The sequence below is a fragment of the Drosophila sechellia genome, unplaced genomic scaffold (assembly GCF_004382195.2).
Source record: "Drosophila sechellia strain sech25 unplaced genomic scaffold, ASM438219v1 2R_2, whole genome shotgun sequence".
Taxonomy (NCBI): Eukaryota; Metazoa; Arthropoda; class Insecta; order Diptera; family Drosophilidae; genus Drosophila; species Drosophila sechellia.
Window position 1 is genome coordinate 748,378 of NW_022611043.1, and position 20,944 is coordinate 769,321.

Genomic DNA, 20,944 nt, shown 5'->3' on the forward strand with positions numbered 1-20,944 from the left:
CATCTTTATCTTTAATGCGAAGGAAACTAAAGTAAAAACACCAGAAGGCAATGAGACCTGCATAAACGGATCGGTGATAACAACTTATGGAAATGCTACAATAGAACTAAATGGACTGGACTATGATAACACTAAAGAAAGTATGTTAGAACATCCAGAGATAATTATGCCACCTACAAGAGGAATTTCAAGAAACAACACGGTGGAAACACTGACACTGCAAAGACTACATTTAGAAGCAATAGAGACACATAAGAGGGTAATCATCGCAAGTAACACAACAACACAGCACACATCCATCCTTTATATGATAGAGGCAGTACTATCCATAGCAACAACCATTGTCTGGAAAGCACGAAGGCCTGTCACAATTTTTACACCAAATCCAGAACATCATGTACCCATGGTCGCGTTACCGACCCATCGGTACCACGCCTACACTCCCCACCGAAACCCCCACGATCGCTCCAAGTTCACTAACAATGTTATTGAACCGGGAAACATTGTATCCAATAAGCGAATGTATCAACTGCAGACACATCCGCTTAGAAGCTACATCAGCAAGAATATGACTAGGTCAAACATTGGACAGTTGGCCGGCTGCAAAATTATGACGTAAACAAATTGTGCTAGCTAAGATATATAAGACAAGAACATTTTTCAGCATTCAACTCACTTTTTATTCATCATTGCTAACGAACGGACGTGTATTGTCCAGTCGTATTTTGTAAACTTAAAATAAAAATATCACAAACGAAATAAAGTGCTGCATAATTGAAGAAGGCAATCGGAAATTTGACTAGAGGAGCAATACATAACTGGATATTGCAACTATCTACGTCACCTGGGCCACGATTGACAGAACCAAGAGGACTCCCGCTCTGATGGTGACTCGCGCACAACCGGCGGCTTGCCTGCACATGCAGGTTTTTTACTGGGTGTTTGTAAGTACCCGCGATGTTAGTGGTGAGTGGCAGCCGCACTCAAAATTGTTGTGTGGGTCGAGTGGCAAAAAATTCCACCCTTGCAGTTCTCTGGTACCTACCTTTAAGGTGTATGTTCGTTATCCACACGGACGAACGCTGGTCTATCGTTAATAACGATAAGTTCTTCGTCAACATAGGTGATTGGGTGTAAGTCGCTCTGCTGCGTATCGCAATGTGTCACGACTCCAGCGTGGAGCTTTTGTTCGCACGAGCTCACCGAAAATAACAGACAGAACGTGGCCCCTGGTGACAGTTCTTGACGGTGCGGACTTCTCCATTACACTCCACCACTTTATCCTCTAGCTTCAACACCAAAGAACAGCGATCTTGTTGCAGGCTATTTTAACCCTGGGGAATTTTATAACAAGGTGCAACATGTTAGGGGATTGTAAAACTTTTACAGACGCAACGGACAAAATATCCCAAGCACTCACCAGATCTGCATGGTCCAAAATACTTGGACTAACTATGTAAATTTCTGCGACTATTATGGCCAACATTAGATTCTGCAATTCCATGAACATAGTGTAACATTGTGGGCGGAAACAGCTCAGCAAAACGGAGGCATTCGCCAAATCCGCTGGGTCAGCAGATTCATAACAACCAAACATAAATATATAATATCATTCTGTACAGTACTTCAGTCTTAGTTTGACGAGATATTATCCACACGTACGAACGCTGGTCTATCGTTAATAACGATAATTTCTTCGTCGACATAGGTGATTGGGTGTAAGTAGCTCTGCTGCGTATCGCAATGTGCCACGACTCCAGCGTGGAGCTTTTGTTCGCACGAGCTCACCGAAAATAACAGACAGAACGTGGCCCCTGGTGACAGTTCTTGACGGTGCGGACTTCTCCATTACACTCCACCACTTTATCCTCTAGCTTCAACACCAAAGAACAGCGATCTTGTTGCAGGCTATTTTAACCCTGGGGAATTTTATAACAAGGTGCAACATGTTAGGGGATTGTAAAACTTTTACAGACGCAACGGATAAAATATCCCAAGCACTCACCAGATCTGCATGGTCCAAAATATTTGGACTAACTATGTAAATTTCTGCGACTATTATGGCCAACATTAGATTCAGCAATTCCATGATAATAATTCTGTAACGATATATTACGATATCAGTGACATGTGCGGATGTTGCGGCTAGGAGACAGAGCAGAAGCGTTGGTAACAACCTGTTATTTGTGTGTTTTGTTTAATACGTATTCGGAAAGGAGTTGCCTACCGCTAATTATAGTAAATAAAGGATGTAAAAGCAATTATACTAAGAAATGTAATAAAAATTTGCCAAGTGGCTATGAATAATCAAAGGTAATAAAACTTATGCCAATTGGCTACAAGTAATGAAAAATATAAAAAGTTCCGAGTAAACCGCAAGCTGGGGTGGTTTGAGACCCTCTATGGTCCTAGACGGAATCGGCTGTTCCATAACGAATTTCGAAAAATTTTCTATGCAGGTAAGGAAGTATTTCTTATCCGTCGAAAAAATCTCGATGTGCAATATTTCCCCTACATAGGTTGGGACTGGTGTCTCGCTGTGCTCCTGTTTTCTCGGATGTGACAGACATTTCGTCTGTGGAGCAAGTTTGTAAAATATCGGCTATCTCGATAATTTTCTCATCTTTTGGAAGTAGTACTCGAAGAGTACCTGATTCACGTTTTCTTAGGCCGACCTGTGAGCTCTGTTGTGCTCAGCGGTGAGGATTTCTTTTCTTTCCTCGACCGCGAAAATGTCGGTGACCCTATTCTCACAGTGCCAAAACTTTGTGGCTGGGAATTTCCGAACGTCAATGGGATCCGGCGTGTTTCGTCGAGCCACTCTGTCGCTTCTTGGAGCAGAGTGCACCTGTGTCCGGTGCTGGCTAGCAAAGTGCGGCTTCTTCCCGGCACTTCCCTGTGAGTTAGCTTGTGGAGGGGCCTGTTGGCGCTCCTGCACTTTTGGATATTGTCTTCGGTCACTGGCTTCTTGCAAACGAAGTTGCTTGCACAGGACGTGTCGTACGACATAGTGGCTTTGGTAAGCAAGGTGTGCTTTAGATCTTTGCGAGGTCGGATGCAATTTTTTGACGCACCGGTGTCTAAAAGAAAATTCTTTGTTACCCATGCTACTCTTCGTCGAAAAAAATTGACGTAGTCAGAATCAAACTCGGCTATGGCATCGGCTATTTTCGATTCCGCTTAGGAGGAGGCGGCGGCATATGCTCCTATCTTTTCTTCCGCATCCTGCGTAATGAAGTTAATTTTTTGCTGATTCCTCACGGCGCCTGTGCGCTCAGAGGTGGCTGGTCTTATATTCTGGTAGCCATTTGCCTGGGTCGGCTGCAGCAATTTAGAAAATAAGGGATCGTCCTCCATAGGCTCTGGTGTGCCATTGTTTTGGTAATTTTTGACATTTTGCGGTTCGGCCTTATGCTGCCTATTGAAATACGGATGTTTGGTATTATAAGGTGGTGGGTCATGGGAGTCGTACTTGTCAAGTTGACGACCCTGCGCTTTTGCAGTAGGTTTGTGATCTTTGTCTTCCTGACATTTTACAAAACTGGCTGCAAAAACGTACCTCTCATGGTTAGATTCCACTTCTTAAGCTAAAGCCAGAGCTGACGGCATGTCTTTCGGCTTTGCCACGAATAGCACTTCAGTGAGGTTGCGTTTAAGTCCCGAGATGAAAATACGCAATGCGTCCTCTCGGAATTTTTCACACAATATTTTTGACGTCGATGGATCGTGAGACATATGAGCTTTATTTGTGAGTAAGGTGAGTTTTTTCTCGACCTCATCAGGGTCATGTTGTTTCCCTGTCTAAAGTGCTCATGTCTTGCTTAATCACGTGCATTAGACGCTTGTTACGGTAAGTGAAATCGAGCCAATAGCATCGATATTCAGTACAGTGCCAAACGAGGATAAAACGTTATCGGCCCCGTCCCTAATGGCGAGAGGTGCCGTTGAAAATTTTCCTGTGACCCCGAGAATTCAGGCAAATATTTACCGGCTTCTAAAGTCACGCTACATGGAGAATTATTAGTTATATCTATAGGTTCGTGGTTGGCTCAGCCACGGCTGAGGTGGGCGCGACATGTGCTGCTGCCGACTCGCTGGCCAGCTCCTGACTTTTCTGACGCATTTCATTTTGTGCGAGTTCGTTTTTGGCGGCCTCCTCCGCAAAAGTATTGGCCACAATTGCCTGTATTACGGTTTTGAGCTGTTCTGGATCTATCGCCATTGCAGGGGGATTCGTGGTTACACGTCTTAGAGGGGAGCTTGATGTTCGCTATCGGAGTATGTGGAGTGTGGTTTATTATTCCTACACTCTGAGAATCCGGGCTGCATTGTAGAGTCGACTGAAGCAATGGGTGAGAAAAATCTCGATGAATAATCGATAGGGCGGTCAGCTGTGACACACTTAAGTGAGGTCTTACTAGATGTAGCAAGAAGTAGCTAGAATATACCAGACTGGATGCAAACCTTATTAGCTGCACCCGATAAGTTTGGTATAATTCGGTTATCGGAGAAAAAGTGTTGTTCAGCTGATCATGGTTTCCGCCGATGGCCTACGCCTCGACTAATGTTTCCGGTTTGCCTTCTTTTCGATCTGAACAGTCAACGAGACAAGTTGCGGAAGTGCGTCGAAAAATTTTAACTTGCGGGCATACGGGAGTTTTTTTTTTTGTCGCGCGAAATATCGAAAAGACAGCGTTCCTTCGCCTATAGTGGTGCGCGAAATAAGTCCGGCGTGTGTTTCCCGGCGATATTAAGCCGAAGAGATCGGCGTTGGTCACGGCCATCTCAATGCCGTTTGCCGCCAAATCCTAGCTTCGACTGGGTCAAATTGCAGGTTAGTGAATTTCGAAATATTGGTGAACTGTACTTTTATGTGGGAATATAATCGCAGCCGAAATCGAAGCCCGGAGGGTTTTCGCTGGACAGCTTATACGTTCGCATCACTGCCCGAGTCCCACGATTTTACGGAGCCGCCACCGGCGGGCAGAAGGAGAGACGGCAACTGCGCCAGGCCGAGAAGTGGAGCGCCTTTCCAGCAAGCCGGAGCGAAGGACCAGCCGCAGCAGCAGGAAAGCGACCGCCCTAAGCCGGGGCCACCAGGAGGGATATTTAAACTAATCAAAATGCAGCCTAAGTAGTGATTAAAGTGAGGTTAGAGTGAATGGAAAATTTTTTTTGCTTGATTGGCAGTCCAGAATGCCCGAAACTAAATTAAAAGTTAAATCGATCAAAATTTCTAATTATACGTAAAAAATGCTGAAAGTCAGACCTAACCTTACTAGAGAGTATTAATCCAAACGGATCGATATCCTGAACATAGAGTGGCAGAAATTAAAATTTTTTTTCTATGTAGTTTAAGTTTAACGTTAAGCTATAAGAATATGTACTCGAGTAGGAAACTCGGCCATGCGGTTTAATGCTTTTTCTTGGATTTAAATTGAATTCTTATTAGTGATTAAAATGTTTATATAGTAAGTGATCTAACCTAAGCTAATTAAATTTTTTTTTTAGAAGAGTTCCTTTTCGGAAAGTGCTCATTTAAATTTTCAAGTAGGGATTTATAAAAGTTTGATCGCAGTCGTGTAATCCAAAATTATGCCTTCTTATAGTGTTTGTGGAAAAAAAAAATAACACCTTTTCGTTTCAGCTCATCTGCGCCGGGAGATCGATCTTTCGCCGAGGAGTGAAAAGTTGAGTGAGTCTCATTGATAAAACTTTATTTTTATTGGAAATATTCGGTAGTAAACCGAATAAATTTTGCTAGAGGTCATCTTATATATACACACCGCAAATAAAAAAAGTAATAATAATGGAGTGGCGAGAGCAGCCATTTGAAATATAAAGAAAAAAAAAGGACAGAAAAAAAAAAATCTAACCGAATTTACTCGCGGCTCTCTCAAATAGAATTAATTTTTCTTCTCGTTAAAGATTCGGTATAAAGAAAACTCAAAGAAAAAATAAATAAAATTAATAATTCACAGAACGAGATTATAGAGAGTACGAAAATTATTGAAGATTTAGATGAAAGCTTTGTTCCTTCCTAAAGATATATTTAACCACTAGTATCTTTAACTTTTAATTGTAATGGTCTCGAATATAGAATTAAAACTACATTTTCTGATCTCTCAACTAAGAGAAAAACCTTGCTTTAGATTCCTTTGAGTTACACTAGTCTGTATTTTTTTATATTTACTTGGTTCTTTAGTATGTAGTTATTTTTAGATATAAATATTGTTATTAATTATTAAGTACTGATTGATATTGAAAATATGAATTTCTAAAAAAACCTAAATACTGACTCGGCTGATGATTCTCCTGACGTAGGGCACGGAAGGGGCCACTAGAGCTATGCTCTTAAGGAAAGTGGTCTAAGGTAGGGTAGGGCAATGCGCGAACACGATTCCACCTGTGCTTCGCAGGCGAAAAATTCTCAAACTTTCCTCCCATTCTAGAACTGTCCGCTTCCGAAAGTATTAATTTGCTTCCTCCGATTATGTATTCTAGCTCCTTCATTTTGTTGTTGTTGCAAGCACGCTCAATTTCTTGATCTTATTAATTGTTGTCTGTAACGAAAAGAGATCTGTACAAGCAAGACCACCACACCCATTGCCATGAGCTAGAGCCGGCCTCTAAAGCGTGCGCCCGCAAGTACAGGTACTCCAGTCAACCGTCAGTTTAATTCGTTACACGTTACAGTTTAGTTAAGTAGAATAATAAATAAGATAAAGTGGCGCCCAACGTGTGGGGCCTTAGTGAGTTTTTTTTAAATTCATTAAGACTCACGAATTAATATCTTCAATCCTTTCTTTACATTTTCCGTCTCACTTTCAAAAATTTTTGTGTTTACAATTGGTTGTGGAGTACACGTCAAGTCAATACTAATATTGCTGACTGGCCATAACTAAGACTGATCCCAAAAATTTTCCTAAGTGTAGCAAAAGGAAATGTGGATTTTGCTGAGGAAAACAGAGTAACAGTAACTTCGGTTAGGTTTCTGTACCGGTTTTATCTACTTCCTTGAGCTAACTAAACGCTATTCTAAAAAAAAAAACAGATCATTAACGTAACATGACGGAAAATCTCTGCGTTACTCAAGAGAAATGCAAGATCCTCATATAGTTGACGATTTTCCTTTTTTTTTTTACTATTCGTCTTAAATAAGATAGAGTTTCCTCTAGGTTGGAATATTCGTGCCAAGGAAGAGGCACGATCCAAGACTTCACTGATACACCTACTGGTGGTGTTGACATTTAGTCTAACAAATGGAATATCTTATTTTAACGAAACTAACGAAACTGCGCTTTTGCAGTAGGTTTGTGATCTTTGTCTTCCTGACATTTTACAAAACTGGCTGCAAAAACGTAACTCTCATGGTTAGATTCCACTTCTTAAGCTAAAGCCAGAGCTGACGGCATGTCTTTCGGCTTTGCCACGAATAGCACTTCAGTGAGGTTGCGTTTAAGTCCCGAGATGAAAATACGCAATGCGTCCTCTCGGAATTTTTCACACAATATTTTTGACGTCGATGGATCGTGAGACATATGAGCTTTATTTGTGAGTAAGGTGAGTTTTTTCTCGACCTCATCAGGGTCATGTTGTTTCCCTGTCTAAAGTGCTCATGTCTTGCTTAATCACGTGCATTAGACGCTTGTTACGGTAAGTGAAATCGAGCCGATAGCATCGATATTCAGTACAGTGCCAAACGAGGATAAAACGTTATCGGCCCCGTCCCTAATGGCGAGAGATGCCGTTGAAAATTTTCCTGTGACCCCGAGAATTCAGGCAAATATTTACCGGCTTCTAAAGTCACGCTACATGGAGAATTATTAGTTATATCTATAGGTTCGTGGTTGGCTCAGCCACGGCTGAGGTGGGCGCGACATGTGCTGCTGCCGACTCGCTGGCCAGCTCCTGACTTTTCTGACGCATTTCATTTTGTGCGAGTTCGTTTTTGGCGGCCTCCTCCGCAAAAGTATTGGCCACAATTGCCTGTATTACGGTTTTGAGCTGTTCTGGATCTATCGCCATTGCAGGGGGATTCGTGGTTACACGTCTTAGAGGGGAGCTTGATGTTCGCTATCGGAGTATGTGGAGTGTGGTTTATTATTCCTACACTCTGAGAATCCGGGCTGCATTGTAGAGTCGACTGAAGCAATGGGTGAGAAAAATCTCGATGAATAATCGATAGGGCGGTCAGCTGTGACACACTTAAGTGAGGTCTTACTAGATGTAGCAAGAAGTAGCTAGAATATACCAGACTGGATGCAAACCTTATTAGCTGCACCCGATAAGTTTGGTATAATTCGGTTATCGGAGAAAAAGTGTTGTTCAGCTGATCATGGTTTCCGCCGATGGCCTACGCCTCGACTAATGTTTCCGGTTTGCCTTCTTTTCGATCTGAACAGTCAACGAGACAAGTTGCGGAAGTGCGTCGAAAAATTTTAACTTGCGGGCATACGGGAGTTTTTTTTTTTGTCGCGCGAAATATCGAAAAGACAGCGTTCCTTCGCCTATAGTGGTGCGCGAAATAAGTCCGGCGTGTGTTTCCCGGCGATATTAAGCCGAAGAGATCGGCGTTGGTCACGGCCATCTCAATGCCGTTTGCCGCCAAATCCTAGCTTCGACTGGGTCAAATTGCAGGTTAGTGAATTTCGAAATATTGGTGAACTGTAGTTTTATGCGGGAATATAATCGCAGCCGAAATCGAAGCCCGGAGGGTTTTCGCTGGACAGCTTATACGTTCGCATCACTGCCCGAGTCCCACGATTTTACGGAGCCGCCACCGGCGGGCAGAAGGAGAGACGGCAACTGCGCCAGGCCGAGAAGTGGAGCGCCTTTCCAGCAAGCCGGAGCGAAGGACCAGCCGCAGCAGCAGGAAAGCGACCGCCCTAAGCCGGGGCCACCAGGAGGGATATTTAAACTAATCAAAATGCACCCTAAGTAGACATTAAAGTGAGGTTAGAGTGAATGGAAAATTTTTTTTGCTTGATTGGCAGTCCAGAATGCCCGAAACTAAATTAAATCAAAGGTAAATCGATCAAAATTTCTAATTATACGCAAAAAAATGCTGAAAGTCAGACCTAACCTTACTAGAGAGTATTAATCCAAACGGATCGCCATCCTGAACATAGAGTGGCAGAAATTAAAATTTTTTTTCTATGTAGTTTAAGTTTAACGTTAAGCTATAAGAATATGTACTCGAGTAGGAAACTCGGCCATGCGGTTTAATGCTTTTTCTTGGATTTAAATTGAATTCTTATTAGTGATTAAAATGTTTATATAGTAAGTGATCTAACCTAAGCTAATTAAATTTTTTTTTTAGAAGAGTTCCTTTTCGGAAAGTGCTCATTTAAATTTTCAAGTAGGGACTTATAAAAGTTTGATCGCAGTCGTGTAATCCAAAATTATGCCTCCTTAGAGTGTTTGTGGAAAAAAAAAATAACACCTTTTCGTTTCAGCTCATCTGCGCCGGGAGATCGATCTTTCGCCGAGGAGTGAAAAGTTGAGTGAGTCTCATTGATAAAACTTTATTTTTATTGGAAATATTCGGTAGTATACCGAATAAATTTTGCTAGAGGTCATCTTATATTGTATACACACTGCAAATAAAAAAGTAATAATAATGAAGTGGCAAGAGCAGCCATTTAAAATATAAAGAGAAAAAAGACAAAAAAAAAAAAAATCTAACCGAATTTACTCGCGGCTCTCTCTCAAATAGAATTAATTTTTCTTCTCGTTAAACTCAAAGAAAAAATAAATAAAATTAATAATTCACAGAACGAGATTATAGAGAGAACGAAAATTATTGAAGATTTAGACGAAAGCTTTGTTCCTTCCTAAAAATATATTTAGCCACTAGTATCTTTAACTTTTAATTGTAATGGTCTCGAATATAGAATTAAAACTACATTTTCTGATCTCGCAACTAAGAGAAAAACCTTGCTTTATATTTACTTGGTTCTTTAGTATGTACTTATTTTTAGATATAAATATTGTTATTAATTATTAAGTACTGATTGATATTGAAAATATGAATTTCTAAAAAAACCTAAATACTGACTCGGCTGATGATTCTCCTGACGTAGGGCACGGAAGGGGCCACTAGAGCTATGCTCTTAAGGAAAGTGGTCTAAGGTAGGGTAGGGCAATGCGCGAACACGATTCCACCTGTGCTTCGCAGGCGAAAAATTCTCAAACTTTCCTCCCATTCTAGAACTGTCCGCTTCCGAAAGTATTAATTTGCTTCCTCCGATTATGTATTCTAGCTCCTTCATTTTGTTGATGTTGCAAGCACGCTCAATTTCTTGATCTTATTAATTGTTGTCTGTAACGAAAAGAGATCTGTACAAGCAAGACCACCACACCCATTGCCATGAGCTAGAGCCGGCCTCTACAGCGTGCGCCCGCAAGAACAGGTAATCCAGTCAACCGTCAGTTTAATTCGTTACATGTTACAGTTTAGTTAAGTATAATAATAAATAAGATAAAGTGGCGCCCAACGTGTGGGGCCTTAGTGAGTTTTTTTTTAAATTCATTAAGACTCGCGAATTAATATCTTCAATCCTTTCTTTACATTTTCCGTCTCACTTCCAAAAATTTTTGTGTTTAGAATTGGTTGTGGTGTACACGTCAAGTCAATACTAATATTGCTGACTGGCCATAACTAAGACTGATCCCAAAAATTTTCCTAAGTGTAGCAAAAGGAAATGTGGATTTTGCTGAGGAAAACAGAGTAACAGTAACTTCGGTTAGGTTTCTGTCCCGGTTTTATCTACTTCCTTGAGCTAACTAAACGCTATTCTAAAAAAAAAGATCATTAACGTAACATGACGGAAAATCTTTGCGTTACTCAAGAGAAATGCAAGATCCTCATATAGTTGACGATTTTCCTTTTTTTTTACTATTCGTCTTAAATAAGATAGAGTTTCCTCTAGGTTGGAATATTCGTGCCAAGGAAGAGGCACGATCCAAGACTTCACTGATACACCTACACCTGGTGGTGTTGAAATTTAGTCTAACAAATGGAATATCTTATTTTAACGAAACTCCTTCTACGCCTTCGTGAGAATTTTGAGCCAAAATAATAGACAGCCCTACGAAAGGAGAACATCAAGCCAAGAGTTCAGTTTTATTATCTTTTCGCACCTTATCGTTGATATTTTTACGTATAGGATTATTCTATTTTTGTTTGCTCGCCATTTTGAACCTGTAATTTTTCGGAAGTATGATGGGGTTAGACCGATCACCAACTAGGAAATCTCCTAGTGTCTCAAACCCTGTTTGTAAATTATGTGCAGCCGAGATCAGCACACAAGATTTGTACGTGACATCCTGTCACCATGAATTTCACAGGGAGTGCATTGGCAATCATTTTAAAAAAAAGTGAGATCTGTCCGAGGTGCAAACTAATCTGTAGGCCTCCAGCCGAAGCGACCGAAAGGGTAGGGAGAGAAACTCGTAGTAAAACTAAAAATCTTCCACCCGCAACAGTAGACGGGGGTCCTTCGACATCAGCCAGCGGTGCTAACGCAAATGAAGCTAGTTCAAGCACTGTAAGTGCTAATGCAGTAGTTTTGTTAGCCATGGAGCGTAGTGTTCTAGCAACGTTGTCAGAGAAGATGGATTTAGTACAAAACGCTATCACCTCAAGCATGCAGCGAATAATGCCCACTCCGAGTCCAGCTGTACTCGTTACAGCCAGTGAAATGTTCGCTGATCACCCAAATTCCTATGAGAGGCAGTATTTAGCATCGCCAAATCCAGTTCCTTCTCCACGAAGCGCTTCTTCCGATTTGTTCGATCGGCCAGATAAAGTCGTCCACATATTAAATGGTTGGAAAATAAAATATTCTGGTGTAGGAGTGTCAGTGACAACTTTATATACAGAGTCGAAGCGCTTACAAGGCAGACGTTGAATGGAAATTTCAACTTGTTATGTAGGAACATAAGTGTATTGTTTGAAGGCAAGGCTAATGACTTCTTTTGGCGCTATCATAAAGCCAACGGTGAAATTCAGTGGGAGAGGTTTTGTACTGCCCTACGACTGCAATTTCGACAGAGTCGCGACGATGGGGACATAGAAGAACTGATCAGGAATACCAAACAAAAACCAAATGAAACTTTTGATAGTTTCTACGACACGGTATACGAGTTAGTCGACCAGCTAGAACAGCCTTGGACAGCCAACAAACTTGTCCGCGTGCTAAGAAGTAACCTTCGTCCTGAGATTCGCCACGAAATTCTAAACTTAGATGTCCGAACGGTGTCGGAGTTGAGAGAGATTTGTAAGCGAAGGGAGGCATTCCTGGCTGACGTCAGATGATGTAGTAACTACGAGAAAGATACTCCGTTTAAACGTGAGATCTCCGAGGTCTGTCAGGAGAGTGAAGATGAGGCGAGGTCAACATACGGAGCTGAGAACGACATCGAAGCTTTTTCCCTAGTGTGTTGGAATTGCCGAGTCGAAGGACACCGATACCAAGAATGTATAGCTGAAAGACGAGTGTTTTGTTACGGGTGTGGTGAAGCAAACACCTACAAACCAAGTTGTAGAAAATGCTCAAAAAACTTCAAGGTCGGCATGTCGAAGTTGCCAGTCAAACCGAAGACTTCGAATGACCGATCAGTAGAGAACACCGATAAAAGTGTGTCTCTACCCCTCCCTGACGTACCAATTAAACCGGCTATTAGACTGCTTCACAGAAAAATTTCGGAATTACGGAACGTCTGCATTTCGCATTCCAGAAAAACTCCTGCAATTCTTAACCGAAAATCTCGTAGTGCTCGACGCTTGAAATTGTTCTGGAAGAATGTCAAAAAATTTAAAGCCAGTTTGGATTACATCAGTTCTATTCCGACAGGACCTCGAGACCCTCGACCGTTCTTACCGATTCGCTTATTGAATCGCCTGGTCTATGGATTGTTGGATTCAGGCGCATCGATTAGGTGTATTGGAGGAGGGTTAGTGCAAGCTGCGATGGAAAACGAGAAGTTCAAGTCGTTGATAGGAAAAGCTGCGACAGCCGACGGGAATTCTCAACGTATAGTAGGACTGCTAAAAATAGAAGTGGAATACGGTGACATCAAAAAGCTTTTGAAGTTGTATGTCGTGCCATCGTTAAAACAGGATCTCTATTTGGGAATTGACTTTTGGAAATTATATGACCTCCTTTCTGCTAATTTGAAAATAGCTGAAATATTGTCGCCTAAGCCCAACCAGCAAACGGTGGTGGATCAGCACGAATTATGTGCAGGTGACCAAGCCAAGTTGGCCAATGTAATCAACTGTTTTCCTTCCTTTAGCCAGGAAGGGTTAGGTAAGACGAATTTGGTCTCTCATTCGATCGATGTGGGCACCGCTAGGCCTGTGAAGCAACGGCATTTCTCTGTCTCCCCCGCCGTTGAAAAAGCAATGTATGCGGAAATCGACCGGATGTTACGCTTAGGGGTGATAGAGGAATCTGAGAGTGCGTGGTCTTCGCCGATCGTGATGGTGACTAAACCAGGCAAAGTCAGAATTTGTCTTGACTGTCGCAAGGTTAATAGTTTTACGGAGAAGGATGCATATCCGTTACCCCAAATAAACGGGATACTAGTACATCTAGTACATATCGAGCCTAGATCTGAAGGATGCATATTGGCAGGTCCCTTTGGATCCTAAGTCTCGGGACAAAACAGCTTTTACCGTCCCGGGTAGACCGTTATATCAGTTTAAAGTCATGCCTTTTGAGAAACGAGGTTTTTATCTATTTAGACGACCTACTGATAGTATCTTCTTGTTTTGAGAGCCATTTGAATGTACTGAGGGAGTTAGCCCTGCAGATAAAGCGCGCGGGCTTAACGCTAAACGTCGCCAAAAGTCACTTTTGTATGCGACGAGTACGCTATTTGGGCCACATTATCGGAGACGGTAGAATTCGCACAGACCCTGAAAAAGTTGGCCGCGATTACCGATTTTCCATTGCCTAAAACTTTGAAAGGCTTGCGCAGTTTCATGGGATTGTGCGGATGGTACAGGAAATTCGTCGCAAACTTCGCGACACTTTCTGCACCATTGACTGACTTGATGACCACGAAGCGGAAGTTTGTACTAACGAAGGAGGCGATTGAAGCGTTCAGCAAGCTCAAAGAGTGTCTTAGCAAAGCTCCAGTCCTGTGTAGTCCGGATTTTGCGAAGCCGTTTGCCATACATTGCGACGCTAGCAAGTCAGGCGTGGGCGCCGTGCTGGTACAAGTGTCTGAAGAAGGTGACGAGCGTCCTTTCGCCTTCGTCTCGAAGAAGCTGAACAAAGCTCAACGAAATTATACCGTCACAGAGCAGGAGTGTTTGGCCGCAATAGTAGCACTCAAAAACTTCAGAGCATACGTGGAAGGACTCCCTTTTAAAATAATAACCGACCATGCTTCGCTCAACTGGCTAATGTCCAATCACGTTCTAAATTCACGACTGGCGCGATGGGCATTAGCTTTGCAGAGATTCAAGTTCGAGATTGAACACCGTAAGGGTTCTTTAAATGTCGTCCCGGATACATTGTCTCGTGTAAACGAAGAGATTGTGGCAGCGGTGGACTTGCAAGAGGACTTAATTGTTGATTTCGATTCTGAATTTTTCCAGTCCGGTGACTACGTAAAGTTGGTAGGGACCGTAAAGGAAAATACCTCGAATTTTCCTGATCTTAAGGTGGAGAGCGGGTTTTTGTATAGAAAAGCCGAGCACCTGACTGGAGAACGAATGCATGACAAATACGCCTGGAAACTTTGGGTCCCCAAAGAGTTAGTATCGAAGATTCTGGCTTGTGCGCACGATAGTCCGTTATCTGCGCATGGTGGCATACACAAAACCTTGGAAAGAATACGGCGATATTACTTCTGGCCCGGTCTCGTTTCGGACGTGAGGGCTTATATTAGTGCGTGTGAGGTTTGTAAGAGTACAAAATCTCCAAATTTCACTCTAAGACCACCATTGGGAAAAGCGCCTGAGTCTCAGCGATTCTTCCAGCGTTTGTTCATTGATTTTCTCGGACCGTATCCTAGGTCAAGGAGCGGCAACATAGCTATCTTTATTGTCCTGGATCATTTTTGAAACCCGTAAAGAAGATTGATTCCAGCGTGGTCATAAAGTATCTGGAAGACGAGTTGTTCATGACGTTCGGAGTGCCCGAAGTGATACTGTCTGACAATGGTTCCCAATTTCGAGCTAGGACGTTCCAGAAACTTATGGAGCAGTACGGCGTTAAGCACACGCTGACCGCTGTTCACTCGCCTCAGGCAAATGCTTCGGAGCGCGTGAACAGATCATTGCTGCAATCAGGGCCTATCTGCGTCTCGACCAGAAGGACTGGGACGAGTTTCTCAGCCGAATATGTTGTGCGTTGAGGTCTGCGGTGCATTCTAGCATTGGTACCAGTCCCTATTATATGGTATTTGGGCAGCACATGATCACGTCAGGGTCGACGTATTCGTTGATCAGACGAGTAAATCTCCTGGACGATCGTTCTCTAAAGTTCGACCGGCACGAATCTTTCGAGATAATGCGGAAGCAAGCTGTTGATCAGATGAGAAACAAGCACAACGAGAACGAGAAGCGGTATAATATCCGTTCTCGTGTGGTATCGTTTGTCGAAGGGCAAGAAGTTTATCGGCGGAATTTCAAGCCAAGCTGCTTCCAAACCGGTTACAACGCCAAGTTTGGACCGACGTTCGTGAAGTCTCGAGTTCGGAAGAAGATCGTCAACGCGTATTAAGAGCTGGAGGATCTCCAAGGACGAGTTGTGGGTACCTATCATGCTAAGGACATTCGGCAGTAAGATGCTTCCAGTCGGTCTCAGCCTAGTGTGTCTATGAGTACCCTAGTCTGAGTGTAGCGGGGGGGTTTTGTAGAGGCGACTGAAGCAATGGGTGAGAAAAATCTCGATGAATAATCGATAGGGCGGTCAGCTGTGACACACTAAAGTGAGGTCTTACTAGATGTAGCAAGAAGTAGCTAGAATATACCAGACTGGATGCAACCCTTATTAGCTGCACCCGATAAGTTTGGTATAATTCGGTTATCGGAGACAAAGTGTTGTTCAGCTGATCGTGGTTTCCGCCGATGGCCTACGCCTCGACTAATGTTTCCGGTTTGCCTTCTTTTCGATCTGAACAGTCAACGAGACAAGTTGCGGAAGTGCGTCGAAAAATTTTAACTTGCGGGCATACGGGAGTTTTTTTTTTGTCGCGCGAAATATCGAAAAGACGGCGTTCCTTCGCCTATAGTGGTGCGCGAAATAAGTCCGGCGTGTGTTTCCCGGCGATATTAAGCCGAAGAGATCGGCGTTGGTCACGGCCATCTCAATGCCGTTTGCCGCCAAATCCTAGCTTCGACTGGGTCAAATTGCAGGTTAGTGAATTTCGAAATATTGGTGAACTGTAGTTTGATGCGGGAATATAATCGCAGCCGAAATCGAAGCCCGGAGGGTTTTCGCTGGACAGCTTATACGTTCGCATCACTGCCCGGGTCCCACGATTTTACGGAGCCGCCACCGGCGGGCAGAAGGAGAGACGGCAACTGCGCCAGGCCGAGAAGTGGAGCGCCTTTCCAGCAAGCCGGAGCGAAGGACCAGCCGCAGCAGCAGGAAAGCGACCGCCCTAAGCCGGGCCACCAGGAGGGATATTTAAACTAATCAAAATGCAGCCTAAGTAGACATTAAAGTGAGGTTAGAGTGAATGGAAAATTTTATTTGCTTGATTGGCAGTCCAGAATGCCCGAAACTAAATTAAATCAAAGGTAAATCGATCAAAATTTCTAATTATACGTAAAAAAATGCTGAAAGTCAGACCTAACCTTACTAGAGAGTATTAATCCAAACGGATCGCCATCCTGAACATAGAGTGGCAGAAATTAAAATTTTTTTTCTATGTAGTTTAAGTTTAACGTTAAGCTATAAGAAAATGTACTCGAGTAGGAAACTCGGCCATGCGGTTTAATGCTTTTTCTTGGATTTAAATTGAATTCTTATTAGTGATTAAAATGTTTATATAGTAAGTGATCTAACCTAAGCTAATTAAATTTTTTTTTTAGAAGAGTTCCTTTTCGGAAAGTGCTCATTTAAATTTTCAAGTAGGGATTTATAAAAGTTTGATCGCTGTCGTGTAATCCAAAATTATGCCTCCTTATAGTGTTTGTGGAAAAAAAAAAAAAAAAACCACCTTTTCGTTTCAGCTCATCTGCGCCGGGAGATCGATCTTTCGCCGAGGAGTGAAAAGTTGAGTGAGTCTCATTGATAAAACTTTATTTTTATTGGAAATATTCGGTAGTAAACCGAATAAATTTTGCTAGAGGTCATCTTATATTGTATACACACTGCAAATAAAAAAGTAATAATAATGGAGTGGCAAGAGCAGCCATTTGAAATATAAAGAGAGAAAAGACAAAAAAAAAAAAAAATCTAACCGAATTTACTCGCGGCTCTCTCTCAAACAGAATTAATTTTTCTTCTCGTTAAACTCAAAGAAAAAATAAATAAAATTAATAATTCACAGAACGAGATTATAGAGAGAACGAAAATTATTGAAGATTTAGACGAAAGCTTTGTTCCTTCCTAAAAATATATTTAGCCACTAGTATCTTTAACTTTTAATTGTAATGGTCTCGAATATAGAATTAAAACTACATTTTCTGATCTCGCAACTAAGAGAAAAACCTTGCTTTATATTTACTTGGTTCTTTAGTATGTACTTATTTTTAGATATAAATATTGTTATTAATTATTAAGTACTGATTGATATTAAAAATATGAATTTCTAAAAAAACCTAAATACTGACTCGGCTGATGATTCTCCTGACGTAGGGCACGGAAGGGGCCACTAGAGCTATGCTCTTAAGGATAGTGGTCTAAGGTAGGGTAGGGCAATGCGCGAACACGATTCCACCTGTGCTTCGCAGGCGAAAAATTCTCAAACTTTCCTCCCATTCTAGAACTGTCCGCTTCCGAAAGTATTAATTTGCTTCCTCCGATTATGTATTCTAGCTCCTTCATTTTGTTGTTGTTGCAAGCACGCTCAATTTCTTGATCTTATTAATTGTTGTCTGTAACGAAAAGAGATCTGTACAAGCAAGACCACCACACCCATTGCCATGAGCTAGAGCCGGCCTCTAAAGCGTGCGCCCGCAAGTACAGGTACTCCAGTCAACCGTCAGTTTAATTCGTTACACGTTACAGCATGAGCAGTCCAACTCGCTTAGGTATGCAAAAGCTGCCTGTGTGGGTGGCAGTTGACCAAAGACAAACAAACAATAAATAAAGACAAAGGCTGCAGCGTCGAATGAAAATATAATACTACAATAATAAATGAAAAGCGAACGTACGCGCTGTTATAAAAAATAAGTATATGTTTTTGTTTTTATTCACATTGATTTCTGTTGAAAATATATTTTTTATTTAAAATACTTTCTGTAGAAAATCATTTTTTGTTCAAAATTATTTCTGTTGAAAAAATTTTTTTGTTTAAAATAATTTTTGTTGGAAATAATTTTATTTTCACTGTAACGTTGATTAACAATATATTTTTTTAACGCTTCTGTGCATCGGTTTACGACGCTTAGTCGGAGTTGACGAGCTGCCGCTCTTTATTCTGGTAAATGCAAATTCAAACTGCAACTTAAAATGATTCTTAAAGCTAGCAAAGACTCACAGCGGCGAGTCTACATTAAATACATTAAGGTGGGAAAAAAAGGCACATAATAAAATATAAACCGCAAAGTCAATCAAAATTTGAAAGTTAATATTTCCTCAGCGCGTCGGTTGAAATATTTTAAATTTTATAATAATAGATGCTTTAATTATTATAGAGATTCATAATCACTTTTTGCAGTGTAATGCCTTTTTATTAAAACCGAAAAAGTATTTAAATATTTTTATGTATTAAAGGCGGCTTGAAGGGTGAATTTACGTGTTGAAGCTCACTTTTTATAAAAGCAGACAACATTTACGGTTTCCATGTTTAACTGAAATCAGACCACTGTGCGTGCACGAAAACACAAGACCAAAACTTTCAAGCGAGCTGTTAAAAGAACCGCATTAGAGCGTCTGCACGCTGAGAAATTTAGATTTTGTGTGGGAGAGCGAAAGAGAGAGAGAGAGAGTGAGAGCGAAAAGTGCAGTTTATGTGCATGCAAAAAACAACACCAAACACCACTGCGAACAACGCACAAAAAGGGAGAGTAAACAAATCAAAGAGACGAAAAATGCAAACTACTTTGTATATTTGTTTAAACTACTGCATAAATCACAAAAAAATCACTCGCGAAGCGAACGGATCTTTAATAATTATGTTTAAATATATGATAATTAAAGAAGATTATTTAAAAACCACGGCTGGTTTGACAAACACAAAATAAAAACCGGGAAAAAAAAACACGACCGTTCGCTTTGAAAGCTAATAGACGAGATTTTCCTAAGTTAGATAATATTACAGACGGGTCTTGCACCGCTTATCTGTCCGGTATTGTGTTTTCATTTAATTTTTTATAGTCAATAACTAGTCGATGTTTTAGAATTCCATCGTCGTTTTGACCCTTTTTGGGTACTACTAGGACTGGTGAATTATAAGGGACTAAGTATTAAGGTCTTATAATTTGTTCCTTAAGTATTCTATCGATTTCATTATTAGATATACCATATTCTTAGAATGACATAGCATAAGGATATTGCTTGCTATAAATTGCCCTATCATTGTCAGTATTTATTTCTCCTCGAATATCGATTTGAAAAGGAAGTTGCATATTTATTTAATTTTATTTAGAATGCTCCTTTTCAATTATATTTATAATATTATTTTCGAAATCTTTTATTTGCTTTGAAATTGTTATAAGATTATACATTTTTTCTTTGTCGGGAAATTCAACGACGGCGTGTTCAGGATTTGTGCATCCCAAACTATTAATTTTTTGTTTAATTCAACGTAGGCGTGCTCAGGATTCTTTGATCCCAAACTATATAAACTTTTTTCCCCCATTGCCGTTTCGGTTTTAAATACTTTTTGTTCATCAAAGTATTTTTTTATAATATATTGTTTTAATGGAAGATCATTTTGTTCCCCAATTAAGCAAAAATCTTTTTTTTCCTCATTGTCATAATATTCGAGCTTTTCTTTTTTTCATTATATTCCATGATACCCTTTTCTGCATATATTTAATAGATTGTACCCAATTAATAAGTCGGATTCTAAACCTTCTATTTCATAAAATAGATATTTTGTTTCAAATATTGTTAATATATGGTATTTGCGTTTTAGTTTTTTGTGCTAGGTATCGATTAAAATTATTTATTTGTAAAAAAATAGTATAGTAGTCTGTTGTTATAATTCTATAATTATAATTATTACTCTGACGATTGTAGTTATTATTCGGACGATCTTCTTCCTTATGGAACTATCAACCTTCATTGCTTCTGGTGGGGGTTGTACCTTAAAAATGTTATTTAAATTCCAATTATTATTTTGTCCAAAGTTTCCGGTTTGGCGGCCAATTATTATTCTGATTATTATTTTAATTATTATTCCAATTATTATTCATTCTATTTGATGTATTAATATTCCATCTGGAATCTACTGTATTGAATCCTAGTTTCCCTGATTTTCATTTTCATTCCTAAATCCATAATACCCATTTGCAAATTGGGCTCGAAAGTTGTTAGACTCTAGCAGAGCATTTGGCAAGTCTGGTGGGTTTAGGGAAAAGAGTGTTTCTGAAATTGAACCGTTCAATCCAGAAATAAAAATTCTCCTAATTGTTTTTTTTCTTTCTTTGGTTATTTTGCTGTCATTTCCATATGCCATTATAATTTTAGAGTAATGTCATTTTCTTGTTTGCTACGTTGTACAATTCTGTAATTCTTAAGCGCCTAAGGATGCTTAATACTGATTCGAGAATATGGATTATCTCTTATCGTTATAAATAAAATCC

General features: G+C 40.7%; 1 protein-coding gene and 1 long non-coding RNA gene across 2 annotated transcripts; one reads left to right on the plus strand and one right to left on the minus strand.

Moving 5' to 3' along the window:
- Positions 1 to 769: 769 nt before the first annotated feature.
- Positions 770 to 2,139, minus strand: LOC116802416. The gene is made up of 3 exons (XR_004362729.1): positions 2,006 to 2,139; positions 1,421 to 1,919; positions 770 to 1,334 (listed from the first exon to the last, which is right to left on the minus strand). It is a non-coding gene; the product is annotated as an uncharacterized LOC116802416 (long non-coding RNA).
- A 13,638-nt stretch (positions 2,140 to 15,777) lies between these two features.
- LOC116802414 lies at positions 15,778 to 17,114 on the plus strand. The gene is made up of 2 exons (XM_032726892.1): positions 15,778 to 16,378; positions 16,436 to 17,114. The coding sequence occupies exons 1-2, from the start codon at positions 16,091 to 16,093 to the stop codon at positions 16,628 to 16,630; spliced, it is 483 nt and encodes a 160-aa protein (XP_032582783.1). The 5' UTR covers positions 15,778 to 16,090; the 3' UTR covers positions 16,631 to 17,114.
- Positions 17,115 to 20,944: the final 3,830 nt, after the last annotated feature.